Source organism: Megascapheus bottae, chromosome 36 (genome assembly GCF_031878675.1).
Source record: "Megascapheus bottae isolate mThoBot1 chromosome 36, mThoBot2.hap1, whole genome shotgun sequence".
Taxonomy (NCBI): domain Eukaryota; kingdom Metazoa; phylum Chordata; class Mammalia; order Rodentia; family Geomyidae; genus Megascapheus; species Megascapheus bottae.
The window spans coordinates 5,033,916-5,053,441 of NC_143544.1; the positions used below are offsets into that span (position 1 = coordinate 5,033,916).

The following is a 19,526-nucleotide window of genomic DNA, read 5'->3' on the forward strand; positions in this document are numbered from 1 at the left end:
GGGGAGGGTCACCCTTCTGGGGAGGTCCATGGCAGCTCTGCCAAGCCCAGGCCTAGAGCTTGCTGGGAAGAAGGGATCTTGTTTTATTATTGCTGCTGTTTGTTTTGTTTTGTTTTTTTCCCAGTCCTTGGACTTGAACTCAGGACCTGAGCACTGTCCTTGGGCTTTTTCAAGGCTAGAGCACTTCCACTTAAGCCACAGCACCACTTCTGGCTTTTTCTATGTATGTGGTACTGAGGAATCGAACCTGGGTCTTCATGCTTGCTAGGCAAGCACTCTACCACTAAGCCACACTCTTCTGGCCCGTTTGTTTGTTTTTGTTCGATCGTGGGGCTTGAACTCAGGACCTGGGCATTATCCCTGAGCCTGTTTGTGCTCTAGGCTCCCACTCTACCACTTGAGCCACAGTGCCACTGTAGATGAGTGTCTCACAGGGACTTTCCTGCCTGGGCCAACTTTAAACCACAATCCTCAGATCTCAGGCTCCGGAGTAGCTAGGATTACAGGCGTGAGCCACTGGCGCCTGGTGGGCTCTGGTTCTTTACATGTCCCAACCCATTTGAGCCCAAGACACTCGCTCCATTTTATCATTTATTTTCTTACAAAAGGCCTTCATGTCATTGTTTGTCTTACAAAAACCAAAGTCTTTGTCACTGAATTTGAAAAACATTTCCCAACATAAATGGGAAAGGATCTTTTATAAATATATTCTAAAAAGTGGAACTGAAGCAAATCCTCATGTGCCCAGAGCACCTTCCCTTCCAGTTTCCTGTACTTCTAGGGCCAAAGCCATCAGCAAAGGGCCCGCCCCACTACTCTTTCTGGGGGCTTCCTTCACTGGCCCCAGTCTCCGTGGTCAGCCACAGGGAGCCTGGAAGGGCACGGGCCGCGTTACCAGCACACGGCAGGGCCCACACGCCCTGGGATTGCACTCTGCAGAAGACGGCAGTCACCGTCCTGTAGACACTCGGGCGGGGCTACCAGAATTCATCGCCGGGCTGCAGCAGCTCACAGATGAGGAGACTTCGCCCAGGGGCAGGCAGAGGCTGACTGTGGTCACACAGCTCCATCCCACATGTGTCCTGGTGATACATGCTAAGAGCTCGCTGTGGCAGTAAGAGGGTGCTGGCCGATCCATCTCTTCTGGCTTAGATGTAGCACTTACCAGGAAGAGCCCCTTGGAGGCTGGGCCCCGGGTAGCCCATGAGTGGCAATTCACACTCAGGCCCACCTGGCAGGGTGTCCCCACTATCCTCAGTAGCCTTGGGGCCTGGCTCCAAGGGAGTTTTCACCCCCTCGAGCTCCAGGGGCCCAGTCCCTGGTCCCATCTGCCCTTTGCCCTGAGCTGCAGCCGCTGCCCGTCCCCGCCGCACACAGTAGGCCGCCCCTGCAGCAGCCAGCGCGGCCAGGAGCACGGCAGCCAGGGCGGGTGCAATGAGGAGTGGCAGGTTGCCCTCACGGGCCTGGGTGACTGGGGCATGGTTAGACCGGACTGCTGGGGGGGTGCGGGCCTCTCCACAGGCCTCCTCACCTTCTGGCAACCGCCCAGCCCCTAAGGGTGTGACACAGATGGAGTAGGTGGCATTGGGCTGCAGCTGAGTGACTGTGTATTCTGCCAGTGAGGCAGGCAGCCTCAGGGTCACCAGTCGCTTGTCAGGGCCCGACAGATTGCGGTAGGTGAGGCGGAGGCTCCTGAGCTGCACGGGGCTGCCCTGCAGGTACCGATGCAGCCTCACTCGCAGGGAGGTGGGGCTCACGGGCTCAATACCAAGGGGCAGGGGCCGTGGGGGCCCTGGGGTTTCCCGTGGAGTGGGGCTGGGCTGCACAGCCTGCCCTACTCGGCTCTCACAGTACAGGCCCGTGACACCCTCGGGACACAGGCATTCCAGGTGGTGCCCCGCCCCCAGGCGGCAGGTGCCCCCATTGAGGCAGGTGGATACAGGGCAGTCCCGGGGCAGGGGAAGAGGCTCCACAGTCGACATGGCAGTGGGTGGCATGCTGGGGACCTCGGTGACAGGCTCTGTGGGGCTGAACCAGGTAGGGACTGGGCTAGAAGGCAAGGGTGTGGGCTCCCTGGCCTCGGGCCTCGTGGTGGGCACTGTGGCTGTAGTGGTGGTGGCGGGGCAGCCGAAGTCAGCATAGTCCAGCTCTAGGAGCAGCTGACCAGCATTCTTTGGTGGAAAGTGACAGCGGGTCTCCTCAGGACTGGTCAGCGTGATGTGGTTCTCTCGCACCCAGGGCCCAAACCAGCTCAAGGAGCACACACAGTTGAAGGGGTTCCGGGCTGCTGCCAGGAGGCGTAGTCGGGGGAAGAGGTGTGAGAGGTCACTGGGCAGGGCCTGCAGGCTCAGGTTGCTCAGGTCCAGTTCCTGCAGGGCAGCCAGGCCCACCAGGTCCTCGGGCCGCAGCTGAGCAATGCGAGTGTTGCCAGCCAGCCGCAGGCGCGTCAGGCCCCGCAAGCCTTGGATCACAGACGGCAGGCGCTCCAGCTGGTTGTCAGACACATCCAGGTCATGGAGGTTGCGCAGGCGGCCAAAGAGCCCCTCGTCCAGCTGCTGCAGCCCCAGCCCTGCCAGCCGCAGCGCCTCCACGTTGGCGGTGTCCAAGACACCAGGCTCCAGGGCCAAGAAGCTGTTGTGGCTGAGGTCAAGCAGCAGCAGGCGGGGCAGGCGCAGTGGGGGTAGGGTCCGAAGCTCGTTGTCCTGCAGTTTGAGCTCCAGGAGGTGGTCAAGTGCATCAAAGGCCCCTGGCTGGATGTGGCGGATGCGATTCTTGCCCAGGTAGAGGCGTTCGAGGCGCCGCAGGCCGCGGAAGGTCTCGTTGGTAATCTCACGCAGTTTGTTGGCAGTCAGGTCCAGGTTGCTGAGGTTGACAAGTGGCTGGAAGATGCTGCCAGGCAAGCTGGTGATCTGGTTCTGTGACAGGTCTAGGAGTTGCAGATCTGGCAGGCTGGCAAAGCTGCCCGGGTCGAGCGTGGTGATGCCGTTCTCGAAGATGTACAGGCCTACTGTGTCAGGCGGCACGTCTCTGGGCACTGTGGTCCCCTGGCGGGCAGTGCAGAAAACAGTCTGTGGCTGATTGCACTGGCAGCCGGATGGGCAGCCCTGCACCTTGGGCCCCAGGGCCAGCAGTAGGAAGAGCAGCAGGGGCGGTGGAAGGTGGCTCCTGGAGCGCATCTTCTGTCCCTGTGTGCAGAGTGGTCATGAGTCAGGGCCCCGAGGGCAGCCAGAAGGGGATTTACCACTCCCTGCCCCTAAATGCAAGAGTCCAGCACTATGAGTCAGGTCCCCAGGGCCCCCTGGCCAGTTCTTGGCTCATCCCCATGACTCCCTCTTTTATCCTTATGGTATCAGCTATCAGAGCAGGCAGTGGGCTGAGTAAGACCAGCAGAAACTAGGGACTGACAGCTTCCGGGTGCTCAGTGAGCACACACCGCTCTCCCGGGCTGAGCTCAGGCGCTCCTGCAAGGAATCGTGTGTCCTGGAGCAGCAGCCCCTCCTTACAGCAAGCGTCTGGAGAGGGACGGGGTGGGCAGGCAGCCCAGGCGTAAGCAGAGAAGCTGGCTGCCCTGGGCCTCGGCTGGCCCCTGTGTCCCTCCCTCCTCAGAGCGGGGAGCGACCGCAGCAGGAAGACTTCACATGGAAACTATGGGATCGGTGTTTTTCCACTTGTGCAGTCAGACCTGCCCAGGACGGGGGCTGTGGGCCGCCAGGATGTGGCCAGTGGCAAGGCTCCCGAAGGAGGGGCCGAGGGTGTCTGCAGTCTTTGGCAGGTGCCCCTCTCCTGGGAAGGGAGGAAGGAGGGAGGAAGGCTTCCTCTTCAGACTCCCTACCTCTCCCACATGATGATACCGTCCTCAGGGACTCAGGCCTTGCTCTTTCTTGCTAGGCAAGCTGTCACAGCATGATGATAGAAACTAGAGGTGAGGGGACCCTAAGGCTTAGGCAAGGGACACTGATGTGAGGTGGTAGGTAGAGAAATGTCAAGCTTGACAAGCCCTGCAATCCCATTCCTCCACGTTCTCCTGTCTGCTGTGGGCAGAAGATGAGCAGGTACTCCTCAGCAATGACAGTGCCTGCTCCTCCCATCTTCCCACATGCCCACACTGGGAGGTGAGCAGCCACCACTGGTTTCCATCCTCAGGTGACAGGAAAGGGGGCCCCTTAGAGGATCCTAGGAGACTGAGCTAGAGCTCAAGACATTAGCTACCTATCCCTGTGGTAGGATATGCCTCCAGCGCAGGGCTCCCCCACCCTCTGGATGAAGGACTCCACACCTATGACGTGGATCGAGCGGATTCCTAGCTGGATCCTCCTGAGAGGAGACAGGTCCAGAGCTTGCTTTACTTCAGTCAGTCAGGCTCCTGGGAGACCCTGCAGGCCAGCCCTCATGCTCTGGCACAGACCTCACCCTGTACCCCAGAGGTTTCTGAGCCTTGTATGGGAGGCCTGCCCATCCCTAGGCAGACAGACCTACCTAGTGGCCAGTGTCCCCCTCCCCCTCCAGGCGCCTGCTGCTAACACAAGGGCCTTTTGTGCTGGAGCTTAGGCCTCCCCTCCCCCTCTGTGGCCATGGCAGGTAACAGGACCCCCACGCAGCCTTTCTGTGCCCTACTGTCCGCTCCCTCAGGCACAAGGCCTAAGAAGAGAGAGGTGATGGCAGGAATGGGGAGTAACCGGGGCAGTCGGGTCCCCGGGGTCTTGGGCCAGCCCTAGGTGAAGAAGGAGACTGTAGCTCCGGTTGGGCCTGTAGGCCCTGCCTACCTGTGGTGTCTTTCTGCCAGAGTTGTGTCTCCCAGGATCCTGCGGTCTAGAGATCCTAGAGGCTACCTGGAAAAGCCTTAACTGCCCCTCAGGTGCCTTCCAGGAGTCTATGCTGGCACCTCCCTCAGGCTCTGCCTGACTGGACTCCAGATTTCCAGAGTCCTCATAACTCACCTCGGCTGAGGAAACTTCCTTAGCCCGGCCTTACACTGAGCCTCAGATGAAGCAGGTACCAGAGCCCAGAGGGCCTCCAGTGTCGTAGGCCCTGTGAGCTGTACCCCACAGGACCCCCACTCCACCCTCACTGATTCAGAGCAGTCGGTGGGGTGTGGCTTCCAGATGTGGGCTCCAGCTGACCTCCAGACACATCTGTCTGTGTGAGGGTGGGGTGCCCCTGAATAAGCCCAGAGGGAGGAGACCCAGCATGCAGCCAGCCTGAACAGACTATGCCTCCATGGGCCTTGTGTAAGTTCTTGCTCCAGGCAGGTGGCCCTACACTCAGATGTGTCCAGGCTGTGAGACCACAAACAGTGGCGTGAGTGTCACTGCCTTAGTTTCTTTTGTATGTCCTGTAAGGAAAGGGGACCGTAAGCCAGGGAAGTGTTTCCCAACTCTGCAAGAAAGAGGGGGACCTAATCTTTTGGACCTATCTGGCTACACCATGTCCACCTGGCTGAGTTGGGAAGAGAGAGGCTTGGGTGAGACCGAGGGTAATAGGGTCCTGGGCCAAGTTTGGAGACATGGAAGACAGCAACTAATCTTCCCATTCCCCAGGATTTCCCCAGGATTTCAGGGAGACATCGTTGGCTTCACCCCAATCAACAAGGGGAGACTTCAGTAGCAGGAGTTAGTGCTAGGGTCTCTGGAAACCCTAGAGTTTACAAGCTATAGCCTGGTGGATGGGTGGGTGGCTCTGCCATGGGTTTCCTGGCACCAAGAGCAGACCGGGAAACCCCTAGAAGAAACCTGGTCAGAACAAAGGCTAATCATGAAGGGGGACAGCAGGAGAAATGCCCAAGCCCTTCTCTGTGGGCCTCCAGCTCTCACCCACAGAGCTCCCTTCACCCCCTGCAGTCATCCTAGTTTGAATATCGTTTGATTTTAAACATGGAGTTCTTTCTAGCAAGGGGCAGGAGATGTTCCACGAGTCTGAGGGGGCTGCTTCTGCCCTGTGCGTGGGGGTTGCCTCTGCCATACTGTCCAGTGATTACATCTGGCTCCAACAGGGGCAGGGCCTTGGCTTTGATATCTGATCCCGGAGCTGAGCCAGAGAGGGGAGACCTTTTCTTCTGTAAAGGGTGTTGAGAGTTCTGGAGCAGCTACGGGCCCTAGAGAGCAGGAGGGCAGCAGTGTATGGGCCGGGCCTTCTCCTGCCCCTTTCACGGGCTGGCTTTGCCTTGGTCTGGCCCCACTCGGGGACAGTAGAAAGGCCAGATTCTGAGGCCAGCACATAGGACTCTGAATGGGGTCTGACTGGCAAGCTTTTCAGCCAGCTGGCAAGATAGTCTTGCCACAGAGCCCACCTTCAGCTCCCATCTGTGCCGTGGGGGGCTGGGCACAGTGCCTGCTTCTCAGGATGGCTTAGTTTGAATTAAGCCTTTGCCAAGTGGTCAGTAAACACGAGCTATTGAGGATGTAAACGGGGAGCCCTGCCTGCCTCCTAGGGAGAGGCCACTATGAGAGAAGGGGCTGTGCAACACCTCCATATCCACAGGGCCCATGGGTAAGGCCTCCTGCTGAGGGTGGTGGGGAGATGGGGGTGGGGTGCCCTTAGTTATGAAAAAGGGCGTGGGGGGTGAGCTGTCCTTTGGCCAGCCCCGTGCAGCATATGACCTCTGGGAGGGGCTCTATGCGTAAGGGTATTTGTCATCTCCGCTCTCAAGGGGACCCAGCGTACCCCCACCCCCTGAGTGTGCTACACACATGTGGGTACCCCCCCCCCCGTCATAACACACTCCCAGGTCAGACAGGGACAGGGGAGAGGGTGGGGTAGAACCCAGGCATTTGGGTAACCGCATCAGCTGTGGGGCCGGTGCATCTCATTGCTGCCGGGGAAGGCCACGTGCCCAGCTGGGTGAAGGAGAGTTCAGATGGGCTGAGTCTACACACACCCTCCTATGCCAGCCCCTTCAGAAGAGGTGGGGGAAATGGGACCTGTGGGCCTGCCCTGTGGCTCCAGGCCTCTACCTCCTGGTGCTGGCCCGCCCAGGCTCTGCACTGGGCCAAGCCTGGCAGCAGCCCAGACTCAAGAGTCTGCCAATGCCCCCCCCCCCCCCAGGCAGGCGGGACTGTGCCGGCAGCCAGAACTGCTGGCTCTGGTTTCGCTGACGTGTCCGACGAGGCTCAGAGCCCTGGTTGGGCCCACCTCATCTCCCCTTCCCTGGGACACAGCAGCCCCTGGCCCAGCAGTGCTAAGAGGTCAGGAATTTCTGTCCTGGGTCATCACACAAAGGGCATAGAGGCCTGGGCCTTCTTTCAGACCACTGCAGCTGGTGATTGAACTAGAGGGTCCCAGGTAGGCTCTGTTCATTCTCCCTGCTCTGTGACTTCACCTTAGCTCCCTGCCCTCTCTGAGTCTTCATCTCCACTTGAAGCCCTTATGGGCTGCAGATCAGGATCATCCAGAAATAGAAAGCCCTAACATCCTGAGTTCCACTCAAAAAAAGACCACTGACCTAAGAACTTCCTAGGTAAGGCCCAGGCAGAATTGTATTTTGGGAATATCAAAGAGTAACTAAGGTAATAAATAACTAGGACCTCAACTTCTGCCTGTCTGAAGAGCAGCAGATTCTAGATCCCAGAGCAGGTGTGAACAAGCTGGCAGCGGGGCTTTCCTCCCACCTCTCTGGCCACTGCCAGATCTGGCAGCCCAGACAAGCAGACCAGTGACTAAGACCAGTCCCTGGGCTACGTGAGCCCTCAGTGTGGCAGGACAGGCTATCTCAGTCAGGAGAGGTGCCACCTATTGGTCAAGGACATCTGTGGCCCCAGGAGCTATGCAGTAGCTACTGCCCAGCTAGAAGTGGGCCATTCCAAATGCCACTGTCAACACGGGCAGGTGTGATGCCACCAGGGCTGGGCCAGATGCAAGGCCTCCTCACTGTCCCGTCCCCACCCAGGGCCAAACACTTATTAAGATTCCAACCTTACAATTAACCCTGAGTTTTCCAGACTGCCACCTTAGTCACCAAGAAAGGCCTCCTACCCGGGCCCAGGAATCTGAGGAAATAGCCCTGGGAAAGGGAGGGGGTGTCTCATCTTTCTTACATTCACCATGCCAGAGCCCACTAGCCACACAGGGTCCTGGCCACTCCATGGGACAAATGTCCCTTCCTGGAGTCTGTGGACTAGTTGATGGGTAGGCGGGCCTCGGTCATTAACCATAGTGCTGCTGCCCACAAGCATCACTGCTACTGTGCTACTGAGCCCAGCAGAGCCCTCGCCTGCCCCAGCTCCATCTCAGCGCAAGCCAGCTCCCTCCTTCCTCCTTAATGAAATCTCTCAGGCAGCCTCCAGGAATGTCAGAGCCTTATTGCATTCCCCAGGAAGAGTCTGCTGGGGGCGGGGGGGGGGGGGGGGGGGGGGCTGTCCCTAACCTTCAAGGAGAAATGGCCCCTCTGCTTCTCCCCTCTCCCCCGCCACAACTGAGGTGGCTCAAGGGAGCCTCCCCCAGCCTCCTCACACCCAGGGAGGCTGGAATGAGGAAAAGCGGGGGAGGCCTGTGGGCCTGGACAGCAGCAGGCCGAGGGTTGGGGAAAGCAAGCCGGCTGACTCTGGAATGTGAAAAGCGATAAAAAGGAGGCTGAGCCCCCGCCCCTCACACTGCACACCGATTCCCCAGGCACCCCTGCCTGCCCCAAACACAGCCCTGCTTCAGTCACGCGCACAGACACACGCCCACGCCAGACACACGCCCACTGGGCTGCGTTCCTGCATACACACACACACACACACACACACACACACACACACGCACCCCTCATACCCTCCCCCTTCTCTAAGAACTCACACAAATTCCAGAGCAGTGAGGGGAGCTGGTTTTCTTGGCAACACACAGTCTTGGGCTCCCCAGCTCAGGGAGAGGCGCCGAGGGGGCTCTGGGAGGGGTCACTAACCCCCTTGCCATGAGCTCAGGACCTTCCAGAGGTCAAGGATGCTTCTGTGGACAGCTTTATGTCTGCTTACTGAAAGGGACTGTCCAGTTGGCCTGCTGAGATGGGCAGGATAGCCCCTTGCTATCCTCCTCTTCCAGAGGCTGCACAGCCAGCCCAGAAGTAGGGTCCACTTAGAATCCTCAATGAGGATTTCACTCTTTCTGCCTAGGACTTGTCCTAGCTCCCCCAAGGCTGTAGGTGAGGATATCAGTAATGGAAGCTGAAACTGTGGGCTCCCTCCTGCCCAGTGTCTCCCCAGCTCCAGGCTGTCTGCCAGGGAGACCTCCCCAGGGAGACTATCTGAAGGGTTCCGGCACTGAGCCCCACCTCCCCCATTTTCAGAGTGTAGGGAGAGAACTGTCACTGGTACACAAGCCCCTCTATCCCTGGACCCCAGGTTTCAAATGACTGTTCTAATGTGCTCCCACAAGGCCTGGAGAGGTGGGACGGACTGTGCTGAGGCCCCTGAGGTTGGCATGTGTACTCCTGGGTCCTTTCCCTCCCTTGACTGGGAAAGGATAGATAATGGTCTGGAGGGAATCCAGCTGGGCTGCTCATTACCAGAGCCCTCTTCCTGCCTCTGACACTCTGTTTACAGAAGCCTAGGGGGCTGATTTCCCCGGGAGAAGACAGTAAACTCTTAGGGACTGCTCTCCCATCCCCCCCACGCCAGCCTGACCCAGCTCTCTTGGGCTCAGCCAACAGCTGGGCCCATCCTGGACTTCATTGCCCGCCTGGAGGATGCCAGTCCAGCCACTCCTCTTGCTGGCAATACCTAAAGACTATCCTAACAGGAAAGGACCTTTAGGATTTAGGCCAGTTCTTGGTTTGGGGACGTAGGTTTCTAGCTCCTGGTGCCCCTCTCTGAATCTATACAGGAGACCAGCAGAGGAGACACCTGGACTCTGGGGGCCTCCTCCACCCTGCAGACTGTGCCCCTGGGCTCCAGCAGGAGAAGTGGTCAGCGACCCCGGTGTGGTAACCGTTAACAAATGAGGACGAAGCAGAATGGTTGGCACCAATCAGCTGGCCTGCCAGTGACCACAGGGAACCCAGAACTGCCAGCCCAGGAACACAAAGGACTAGGCTGGCTATAGGCCATTAAGTTTGCAGCCCAAGCAAAGCCCCCCTCCCTGGCAGAGGCATAGATGCAGAAATGGGGTGCCCCGCTGTCTGGAGCACTGAGGGCTCTGGCTAGCCAAGGTCCGTCCCCGACTTGTGGAGAAGACCTATCAGCCAGCCACCCCCCCCCCCCCGCAGCCCTAGGAGCCTGGGCCCCCTGCATGTGTGACAAGGCCCAGACGACCCTCAGCCTGTCGCACAGGGGCGCCCAACTGTGTGACCACGGGAGGGGAAAGTAAGCAAAGACTACGTCTGGGCCCTCTCCTGAAAGGGGTTTGATTCATAAAACTGGTCCTGCCGGAGGGCCCGGCGGCCGTGGGGGAGGAAGCGAGGGAGGGGGTGTTTATTTTGTCTGCTCGCGGCCACTGAACCATGCACACGCGCGCACCCCGGCCGGCCGTGGGGGGCGTCGCCCCGGGACGGCAGCGGGAGGGGGCCCCGGGGGCCGGCACAGGTAACCCAGGTAACCCGCCGTGGGGGGCGGGTCTGCGCGTGCACGGTGGGTGCGCGGAGCCCCCCAGACGTCCCCACACCCCGTCCTCGCCCGCAGCCGTCTGTATTCACCCCCCACCCCCGCTCCGACACTCACCCGCTGGCGGCGACGGCCGAGGGAGCCGGTCGGGGCGGGCCGCGGCCCCAGTCCTTCGCGACCGGCCGGGCCCGAGAGGTCCGGGGTCCCGCGGTGCCGAGGCAGCGGCGTCCCCGTCTCCCCCGCCCCGGGCTCGGGCTCTGGAGTCGGCCGGCGGCGGGAGGCGGGTCAGGCCTTAAGAGCGGGGGGCGTGGCCGCGGGGGCGTGGCCGCCGGGCCGGGGGCGGGGCTCCCCCCCATTGGCTGGGACGCGTGGGGCCTGGCGCTTCTCCGCCCGCTCCTCCCGCGAGGCTCCCGGAACGGCTCTGGCCTCGTCTTCACCCGGTCACCTCCCGACCTGGACCAGGAGAGACTTCACCCCGCCGGGTGGGAGTCAGAAGGGCCGGGGCTCAACTTTGCCTCTACTTTGCCGGGTGACATTGAGCCTTTCACGTTAAAAGCAAGCAAATGCCGGACAGTGAGTGAGAGCCCACAGGCCTGTGAGTCAACAGGCCTGAGAAAGGAGATGCGAGGAGGGGAGCCCGGGGCCTGGGAGCCCGCCCGGGAGAGGCAGCCGGGGCGGGGAGTAGAGCTGGGATAAGAGCTCGGGGCTCCCAGGACCAGCCAGCCCCTCCTGCCGCCAGAGAATCTGAAATCCCGATCTTTGAGACACAGTCTCTCAATGTGAGTATTGTGTCGGCAGCTAATCCTAATTTCAAACACTTCCTTCCAAAGAGCTGCTTAAATACAGCCTCCCTAAAACGGGGGTCCTAGCCTCGGGACAGAGAGCGGGCTGGGGCCTTTTCCCTGCGTTTTAGATGGAGGACGGGCACAGAAAGGGAAGTGACCGTGTGCCCACGGCCCCAACAACTACTGGCAGTTTCCAGTCCAGAATGTGCCAGGGGTCGGGGGGTGTTGGGAACTTGGGCGGCAGTGGGTGGGACTGACACATCAGTTGACTGTGGGCTTTGATTGGCTAGGAGGGATGGGTGCCAGGGGCTGGACTAGTCCAGAAAAATCCCCTGGCTTGGAGGATTCCAGGAAAATGCTCTGCCCTCCTCCCCCTCCATGTTTGTGGTCAGAGTCATGCCTCAGAGTCTTTGGGGACCCAGATCAGCAAACAAAACTTCCAGACACTGTACCCCCTCCTGCCTGGGCTGTAGCCAAGACCTTTGGCTGGGCCATGCCAGTTGGGGGATTACATAGTCTCTGGAGGACCCTGTCCCTGGAAGGCAGGATGATCCTGTATTCCCTTGTTTTCAGGGTTTAAAGCAGGGTCCCAATATGACAGTCACCTTCTAGATGTCTCCTCTTGGCCCTTTGGCCTCCACAGGGTCCTCTCTCCAGGACAGATGGTACTCATCATCACACACATTCTCGTGTCATGGGTGCTTGCATGGCCTGCAAACCCCTGTTCTTGAGCAGAGCTTACCACTAAGTGTATTTCGTTTGGCCCAAGTAGCAGGTTTTAAACTGTGAAGACACGGCCAACATTGAAAAATCAGGTGGTTTTGCACTAAAATGGGGCTTCCCAGCTTGCCTTGAACAGGAAGTCTCAACTGGGGCTGAGTGGCAACTCCTTCTGGCCAAGGCCTGGGATTAGAGGTCACTCTGACCCCCCACCTCTCCCGTGTTGTCTCATACCGAGCTCTCCACTCAGCCAGCTTCCTGCTGGCTCAGAAGCATGTGCATTCAGTGCTGTGTGACTTCGGGGCAGACTGTCCCTGAGCCTTTCCCATTGCACCATGAGTCCTCAGAGGCCCTGGAAAATATCCGCAGATGACCCACAGGGGTGATATCCCAGTCTCCAGCCTGATATTCTCCATGGCCTCCAAGCCATTTGCCTCTGTTGCCAGTTACTCAAATATACTCTCTACATAAGATGTCCCCTGCTGGGCGCCAGTGACTCACACCTATAATCCTAGCTACTCAGGAGTCTGAGATCTGAGGATCAGTGTTCAAAGATAGCCCAGGCACAGAAGTCTGTGATACTCTTTATCTCCAATTAACCATCAGAAAACCAGAAGTGGCTCTATGTGGTAGAGCACTACTCATGAGCTGAAGAGCTCAGGGACAGTGCCCAGGCCCAGAGTTCAAGACCCACAACTGATTCCCAAAAAAAAAAGGTTGCCCCCTTCTCTGATCCCAGACCCTTCCCAGGCTCACATGAGTCTCCTTGCCAAGATTCCTAGGCACCTCCAAGAAACCTCCCCAACCTGCGCACTTGCTCATCACAGGAGGCGTGGGGAAACCGGAAGCATTATGAGGGACGGAAGCCCCTCTGGCTGGTCCATCCAAGGACAAATGTGAGCTCCTGAGCTTCTAAGACTGCCCGTCAGGGTCAGAGCCCTTGGGGGCGGAAGTCCCAAAGGCCACAGGAGTGGGCGAGGCGCAGGCACTGTTCACCGCACTGCTCACCATCTCTGGCCCTCTGCCAGGCCACAGCACACCTCCCAAATTCCAGACGCAGACCCAGGCTGGCAGTTGTCACGAAGCCTGGGGTCAGACCCGTGCCAGATGTTGGCCAACTCTTGGCGCTGGGTGCCGTGACCCTATTTTCCAGTGTGTGCTGTGCCGTGGACAGGAGGTTGCTCCTGCCTGCCTGGCAGAGCTGCCCAGATGGCTCTGCCTGAGGCAAGGAGGACTGGCCTGACCTGTCAGAGGAGCCAGCCCTGCCAGCTGTGAGTTCCTGCCCCCGCATCCCGAGGGCCTGAGTCAGTGGGCAGGGGCCGATGCGGCACAGTGTGTGTGTGGAGGGGGGGGGGGACAGGGAGGCAGGGAAGCCGTCCCTGGTACAGTGGAACTCGCCTGGTCTCACCTAGGCAGCAGAGGACCACAGGGGTTCCCCACCCGTCTCTTGTTCTCAGCCTTGACCCTGAGTCCTATGTTACGTTTGTCTCACTCCTCCCACCCAATCCTGCAGAGCACCAGTGCAGCCTCTGTTCAGTGATAACATGACCCTACCCCCCCAGCCCCCACCCCCTGCTTTGCTTCAAACATGCCATCAGGGGCTGGCCATAAAGCTCAGTAGAAAACTTGCCTAGAATTCACAGGGTTGGCCCTCAGCACCCAAAAATCAAAGCCTCAGGTTTTGTTGCTCATCCCCCCCACCATAAAGTCAGAACTCCCCCATTCCAGCTGAACACTCACCCTTCTACCTGTCGTTATCCCTGCTCACACCACCAGGTATATGTCACTCTCCCCTCCAGTGACTTTGTGTCCACCAGCCACAGGACCCTTGTACATGCTGCTCTTAGTGGAACTGTGGCCAGTTTGATTTGCTCCTAACATCGGGACCATAGGGAAAGACCTCTCCCCAGTGGCCCAGCAAAGCCCAAGTCATCCTGACATTCATTGTGGAATTGTGTCTGTGTCTGTAGGAGTCACCTCAGGTCACTCGAACAGGCTGAGCAGGGGACTAGATGCATAATAACTAGATAGAGAATGGATGCTCTTGAAGGAATGGATGGTGAGTTAAAGGCCTGCAGGAGCTACTACAGGGGACCAGATGCCAACTTACTGGTTCCAGCCTGAGCGTGGGCTGTGCCCCTCCTGCCCCCGCTGCCCCAGCGGGCGGTGGTGACAATGCTGAGCCTGGCTTGCCCTGCTGGCCTGAGGTAATTAGGGCCTGTGTTACTCACAGGTGTCCAGCCCAGGGCCCTCCAGGAAGCTGTGGTGACACCCAGAGCCCCACCCAGCTCCCCATCTATACTGTGGTGTGGGCAGGAAACTGGCGGGCAGGGGGGGAGGAGCCCCTGTTACCTAGGAGAGGGACAGGCAGCTGCCATGGCTGGGGTGACTTGGAGCTGGGACTGGGCATTGCTGTGAGGGTGGTGGAGAGCCACGCCCAAGGGTCCCCAAGGACAAGAACAGGGGAAAAAGGACCCCCAACCCCCTCAAATGTTGGGGGACAGACGAAGTCTGGGGAGGTCTAAGTGGCCTCCCAGGGCCCAGAGAAGAGAGGTTCGAATCCCTGGTCAGTCACACACAGTTGGCTGAGGCTGAGCCCAGCACAGGATAGCTCCAGTTTACCCCTCACTTTCCTAGCTGCTACCCCCCCCCCCGCCACCACAGCCACCTCAGAGATGAGATGGGGGCGTCATGCCCACGTGGTCCTGGGAGACCCAGAAAGCCCAGTCATTGCCCCTTCTCCCCAGCATCTGACTCAGGCCTCAGAACCAGGATGTAAGAGATTACTGAAGGGCCATCTGAGCCACTGTCCGCATCCGGGGGCCAGGGTGAGGGTCTGGAATAGTTGGCACCACCTCAGTAAAGACCTAGCGGGCCTGGCTGGGCCCCACTACCTCAGGCAGCACTATCAGTGTGTCCATGGTAGCCTGACATCTAGCCTGGCTGAAGGGAACAGGAGCCATGCATTTGAGGTCTGGGGTGGAGATTTCCCCAGTGCCCAGGGCCTGAAGAGAAGCAGGTAGGCGGCTGGATGTGGGGCTGGCAGGGGAAAAGTCTAAAGGGTTAATTGGTTCCTGGTACTTTCCAGGCCCCTGACATGAGATCGCATGTGCTGTCCTTCAGCGCTCATCCCTGGCCCCCTCTCCCCCAGGTCTCTGATAGCGCTGCTGGATCCAGACTCCGGGCTGCTGGTCCTGGCAGGAAAGGTAAGCAAGAAACTGCTCCCACCTCGGTCCTACCGCCAAGAATCTGGGCCCTCTGCTGGGTCCTCCTTGCTATACCCTGAGAGAAGGACCCAGAAAAGCCTAAGACAGCCCCCACTCCCACCCCACTGCCAGTCACCTCGTCACCTGAGCAGCCAAACAATCTGATGAAATGGTCCTAGAAAGCTGGCTTCAGAGCCGCGTTAGCACACAGCTATCGGTGCTCACGCAAAAAACCCTGGGTGCTTGTCATGCGAAACTGATGTAAGCAAGTAAGGGAAAAGAACTGCCAAGGACACAGCTCAGCACCAGCAGAGTCAGGGCCCCTGGATGGCCCCCATGCTTCTGTGGCTTGGGTCCCGTCTCAGCCAGGCCCTGTCCAGGCCACCCAGGGGCCATAGCCAGCAGCAGATGGGACTCAGACAGGTCTTGTTTCAGGGTGAGAGTCAACTGTACTGCTACGAGGTGGCCCTGCAGCAGCCAGCACTGAGCCCAGGTGAGTCCTCGCCCCCTCCCCACCGCTCCCCTCCTGACCTTTTCCCTCCCTGACCGTCCCTGGCGATGTCCTTGGCAGTGACGCAGTGCGTGCTGGAAAGCGTGCTGCGGGGGGCGGCCCTTGTCCCCCGGCGGGCACTGGCCGTCATGAGCTGTGAGGTGCTACGTGTCCTGCAGCTGAGTGATTCAGCCATCGTGCCCATCAGCCACCACGTACCCCGAAAGGTGAGGAGGTGTTTGGGGAAGGGACTGTGGGGGTCTGGGAGATGAGGGCCTTACCACCCTTCTTCCCTGCCCATCACAAGGCTGTGGAGTTCCATGAGGACCTGTTTCCAGACACCGCCGGCTGTGTGCCCGCTGCTGATACCCAAGCCTGGTGGGCCGGGAGCAGCCAGCAGGTAGGGCCAACCCTGCCTCTTGTTCCCACCCAGCTCTTGCGGCTCCAGTCCAGCCATGTGCTGCTTACTGGACCAGCCGTTCCTGCACTCACTCCAGGCCTGTCTAGGCTCTGCCTTCAGAGGTTCCCCTCCCACCTGCCAGCCTGTGTGCTCCATGCCCTCAACTGCCAGCCTCCCCACACAGGTGCAGAAAATCAGTCTCAACCCAGCCTGTCGGCGCCATCCCAGCTTCACTTCCTGTCTGGTGCCCCCTCCGGAACCTCCCCCAGATAGGACTCAGCCTGTGGAGACAGCTGGGACCAACGCTGATCCAAGTGTAAGTATGAGGCCATACCACCTCCTGTGGCTGATACATGGCCCTAATGGGTGCTGGCTTCCAGCAAGCATGCTGCCGCTCGAGCCACACCTCCATCCCGTTTCACTCACTTTTCAGATAGGAGGTCATGTTTCTGCCCCTGTCCCCTACCTCTATCCTGCACTGGCTGTGATCACAGATACACACTGCCATGAAAGCACATGCAGACAGCCACATTCTATTTTTTTTTTGTGTGTGTGTGCCAGTGCTGGGACTGGAACTCGGGATGTGGATGCTGTCCCTGAGCTTCTTTTTTCTCAGGGCTTGAGCCACAGGGCCACTGCCAGCCTTTTCTGAGTAGTTTAGCAGAGATAGGAGTTTCACAGTCTTTCTTGCCTGATGCTGACTTCCAACTGTGATCCTCAGGTCTCAGCCTCCTGAGCCACGGTGCCTAGTTTGGCCAAGTTCTTTTTTTTTTTTTTTCTTTTTGCCACTCCTGGGGTTTGAACTCAGGGCCTCACCACTGTCCTGGGGCTTTTTCTCAAGGCTAGTGCTCTACCCTTGAGCCACAGCACCACTTCCTGCCTTTTTCTGAGTATGCGGCACAGAGGAATTGAACCCAGGGCTTCGTGCATGTTAGGCGAGCACTCTGCCACTAGGCCATGCTCCCTGCCCAAGTTCTTTATCTTGTGTGCATTCCTGAAGCTGTTATGCTTGACAATTAGACAAGACCATAGGACGGGGTGTGTCGTCACCCACCTGTGAACACCTGTAATCCTCCGCTGAGTATTCTCCCCCTTATTCCAAACCCTAAGCCCTTTTGTTTGGAGATTTTGTTTTTGAGAGAAGAGGGTCCTTACTGCCCCTGGCTGGACCCAAGTTGATGTTTCTTCTGCCTCTACTTCCTGAGTTGGCTGGGATCACAGGCGTGTGTCACCATGCCTGGCTAGCAGTGTTCTAAATCCTGATGCGCATTAGTAACATTGTTCTGGCTTCAAACCCTGGCAGCTGAAACTCCCTCACACAGCCTCCCACCAAGCTAGGAGCCAGGACCTGCTACCTCTGCCCACATGGCCGAGGGCCCAGCCCCTGCCCACTCCAGTGTCCCATGGCCCAGAGAGGCCCAAAACAGGAGTTGGTCTGGCTCTTCCTGGCCAGCACAGCAGGGATCTAATGGCTAACTGGGTCCTTCTCCCCAGGAGGGCTTCTCTTCCCCTCCCAGCTCGCTGACCTCACCCTCCACGCCCTCCAGCCTGGGGCCCTCGTTTTCCAGCACTAGCGGCATTGGTACCAGCCCCAGTCAGAGGTCGCTGCAAAGCCTCTTGGGTAAGCTGTTCAGGACAGCCCCAGCTGTCCTCCATCCCACTCAGCCAGATCCAATCTACTGGAGTCCTTTGTCTTCTGGGGGGACAGAGAATGAGCCTCTGCCCCCCAGGAGAGGACAGCAGGCAGGCCAGTAGGCCAGGTGCGTGGTGACAGGCTCTGTGTGTCTTCTATCGTCTAGGCCCCAGCTCCAAGTTCCGCCACGCTCAGGGCACTGTCCTGCACCGAGACAGCCACATCACCAACCTCAAAGGGCTCAATCTTACCACACCTGGAGAGAGTGATGGCTTCTGTGCCAACAGGCTGCGAGTCGCTGTGCCCCTGCTCAGCAGTGGTGGGCAGGTGGCCGTGCTCGAGGTGAGGGGCCTCACCCCACTAGGGTGCCTGTAGTTGGCAAGGATGCTCAGGGCATAAGCCACCCACATGAGCAATCTGAGCAGGGGCGTGTGCCCAGCCCTGCTTGTCACGTCGTCCCACGGTCCTCCCAGCTGCCCCATGCTGTGGGTGCTATCCGTATCCCCATTTTACAGATGAGAGTGAAGAGACACAGAGAGGTTTAGTGACTTGCCCTGGTCACACAACTGTGTAAGTGGAGCTGAGTTTGAACCCAGGCCACCCGAGCCCTAAGCCTGAGCTCTTTCCCACCACTCCACGCTGCCACCCCCTCACTTTCTGGGGACTCACCGTTGGCATCTGGGTCTCAGAGCATGAGGGGCTAAGGCAGAGAGCTTGGGCCATCTGGCAGTGGGTGCATCTGCTATGGGTGGGGCTAGGCACAGTGTGACCCTGCAGCCCCAGGACTCCCCCTCCTGCCTGATTCTGATGGGGCAAGGGGTGGGGTGCCTCTCCAGCTGCAGAAGCCTGGCCGCCTGCCCGATACAGCACTGCCCACGCTGCAGAACGGGACAGCCGTGACTGACCTGGCCTGGGACCCTTTCGACCCGCACCGCCTAGCTGTGGGTAAGGAGGCTTCCCCACCTTCTCCACCCCACCCCACTGGCCTGAGAAAAGACCACATATCCCGAGGAGGCAGGGCAGCCAGGGGACTCGGCCCAGCAATGAAGACCGCTCCTCTCTCTCTCTCTCTCTGCAGCTGGGGAGGACGCCCGGATCCGACTGTGGCGGGTCCCCCCAGGGGGCCTGGAGGATGTCCTCACCACACCTGAGACTGTACTCACAGGTCAGGGTGACGAAGGTGGGGAGAGCCTGGGAGTGCTGTGGCTCCCATTGGGGCTGAGAGTCGCCTGTGGCCCTCCCCAGGTCACACAGAAAAGATCTACTCTCTGCGCTTCCACCCACTGGCAGCCGACGTGCTGGCCTCCTCTTCTTATGACCTCACCATCCGCATCTGGGATCTTCAGGCTGGAGCTGAGCGGCTGAGGTTGCAGGGCCACCAGGACCAGGTAGGACAGCGACCCAGCGCAGACACCCAGGCGTGGGGCAAGAAGTTGCCTCTTAACCTCCCTTTTTTTTTTTTCCTCCAGATCTTTGGCCTGGCCTGGAGTCCCGATGGGCAACAGCTGGCCACTGTGTGCAAGGACGGATGTGTGCGGGTCTACCAGCCCCGGAGCAGCCCTGAGCCCCTGCAGGTGAGAATTCAGAGATTGAGTGTTGGCCGGCAAACTCACTCGGGGAGCCCTGTCTGGGCCTCACATGCTGTTTCTCAACAGGAAGGCCCAGGACCTGAGGGAGCTCGTGGAGCCCGCATTGTCTGGGTGTGTGGTGGTCACTGTCTGCTGGTGTCTGGCTTTGACAGGTGAAGACTTGGGGATCCCTGCCTTCAGGTTTTTCCAGAG

General features: G+C 59.1%; 2 protein-coding genes across 2 annotated transcripts in view; one reads left to right on the forward strand and one right to left on the reverse strand.

Moving 5' to 3' along the window:
- The window catches only part of Coro7 (coronin 7), a 49,461-nt gene that overhangs the window by 25,490 nt on the left and 4,445 nt on the right, over nucleotides 1-19,526 (forward strand). Inside the window, exons 10-21 of the mRNA XM_090324835.1 lie at nucleotides 15,168-15,222; nucleotides 15,658-15,715; nucleotides 15,794-15,939; nucleotides 16,020-16,112; nucleotides 16,297-16,428; nucleotides 17,607-17,733; nucleotides 17,912-18,087; nucleotides 18,582-18,690; nucleotides 18,824-18,910; nucleotides 18,991-19,133; nucleotides 19,215-19,319; nucleotides 19,401-19,486. Coding sequence (XP_090180961.1) covers nucleotides 15,168-15,222; nucleotides 15,658-15,715; nucleotides 15,794-15,939; nucleotides 16,020-16,112; nucleotides 16,297-16,428; nucleotides 17,607-17,733; nucleotides 17,912-18,087; nucleotides 18,582-18,690; nucleotides 18,824-18,910; nucleotides 18,991-19,133; nucleotides 19,215-19,319; nucleotides 19,401-19,486 — 1,317 coding nt within the window. The remainder of the gene's footprint in view (nucleotides 1-15,167; nucleotides 15,223-15,657; nucleotides 15,716-15,793; nucleotides 15,940-16,019; nucleotides 16,113-16,296; nucleotides 16,429-17,606; nucleotides 17,734-17,911; nucleotides 18,088-18,581; nucleotides 18,691-18,823; nucleotides 18,911-18,990; nucleotides 19,134-19,214; nucleotides 19,320-19,400; nucleotides 19,487-19,526) is intronic.
- Nucleotides 587-10,749, reverse strand: Vasn (vasorin). Its single transcript, XM_090324772.1, has 2 exons — nucleotides 10,629-10,749; nucleotides 587-3,185 (listed from the first exon to the last, which is right to left on the reverse strand). The coding sequence occupies exon 2, from the start codon at nucleotides 3,174-3,176 to the stop codon at nucleotides 1,149-1,151; it is 2,028 nt and encodes a 675-aa protein (XP_090180898.1). The 5' UTR covers nucleotides 3,177-3,185; nucleotides 10,629-10,749; the 3' UTR covers nucleotides 587-1,148.

Bases quoted from the DNA above. Each gene is read 5' to 3' on its own strand.
- Vasn (XM_090324772.1), bottom strand. From the start codon at position 3,176: ATGCGCTCCAGGAGCCACCTTCCACCGCCCCTGCTGCTCTTCCTACTG.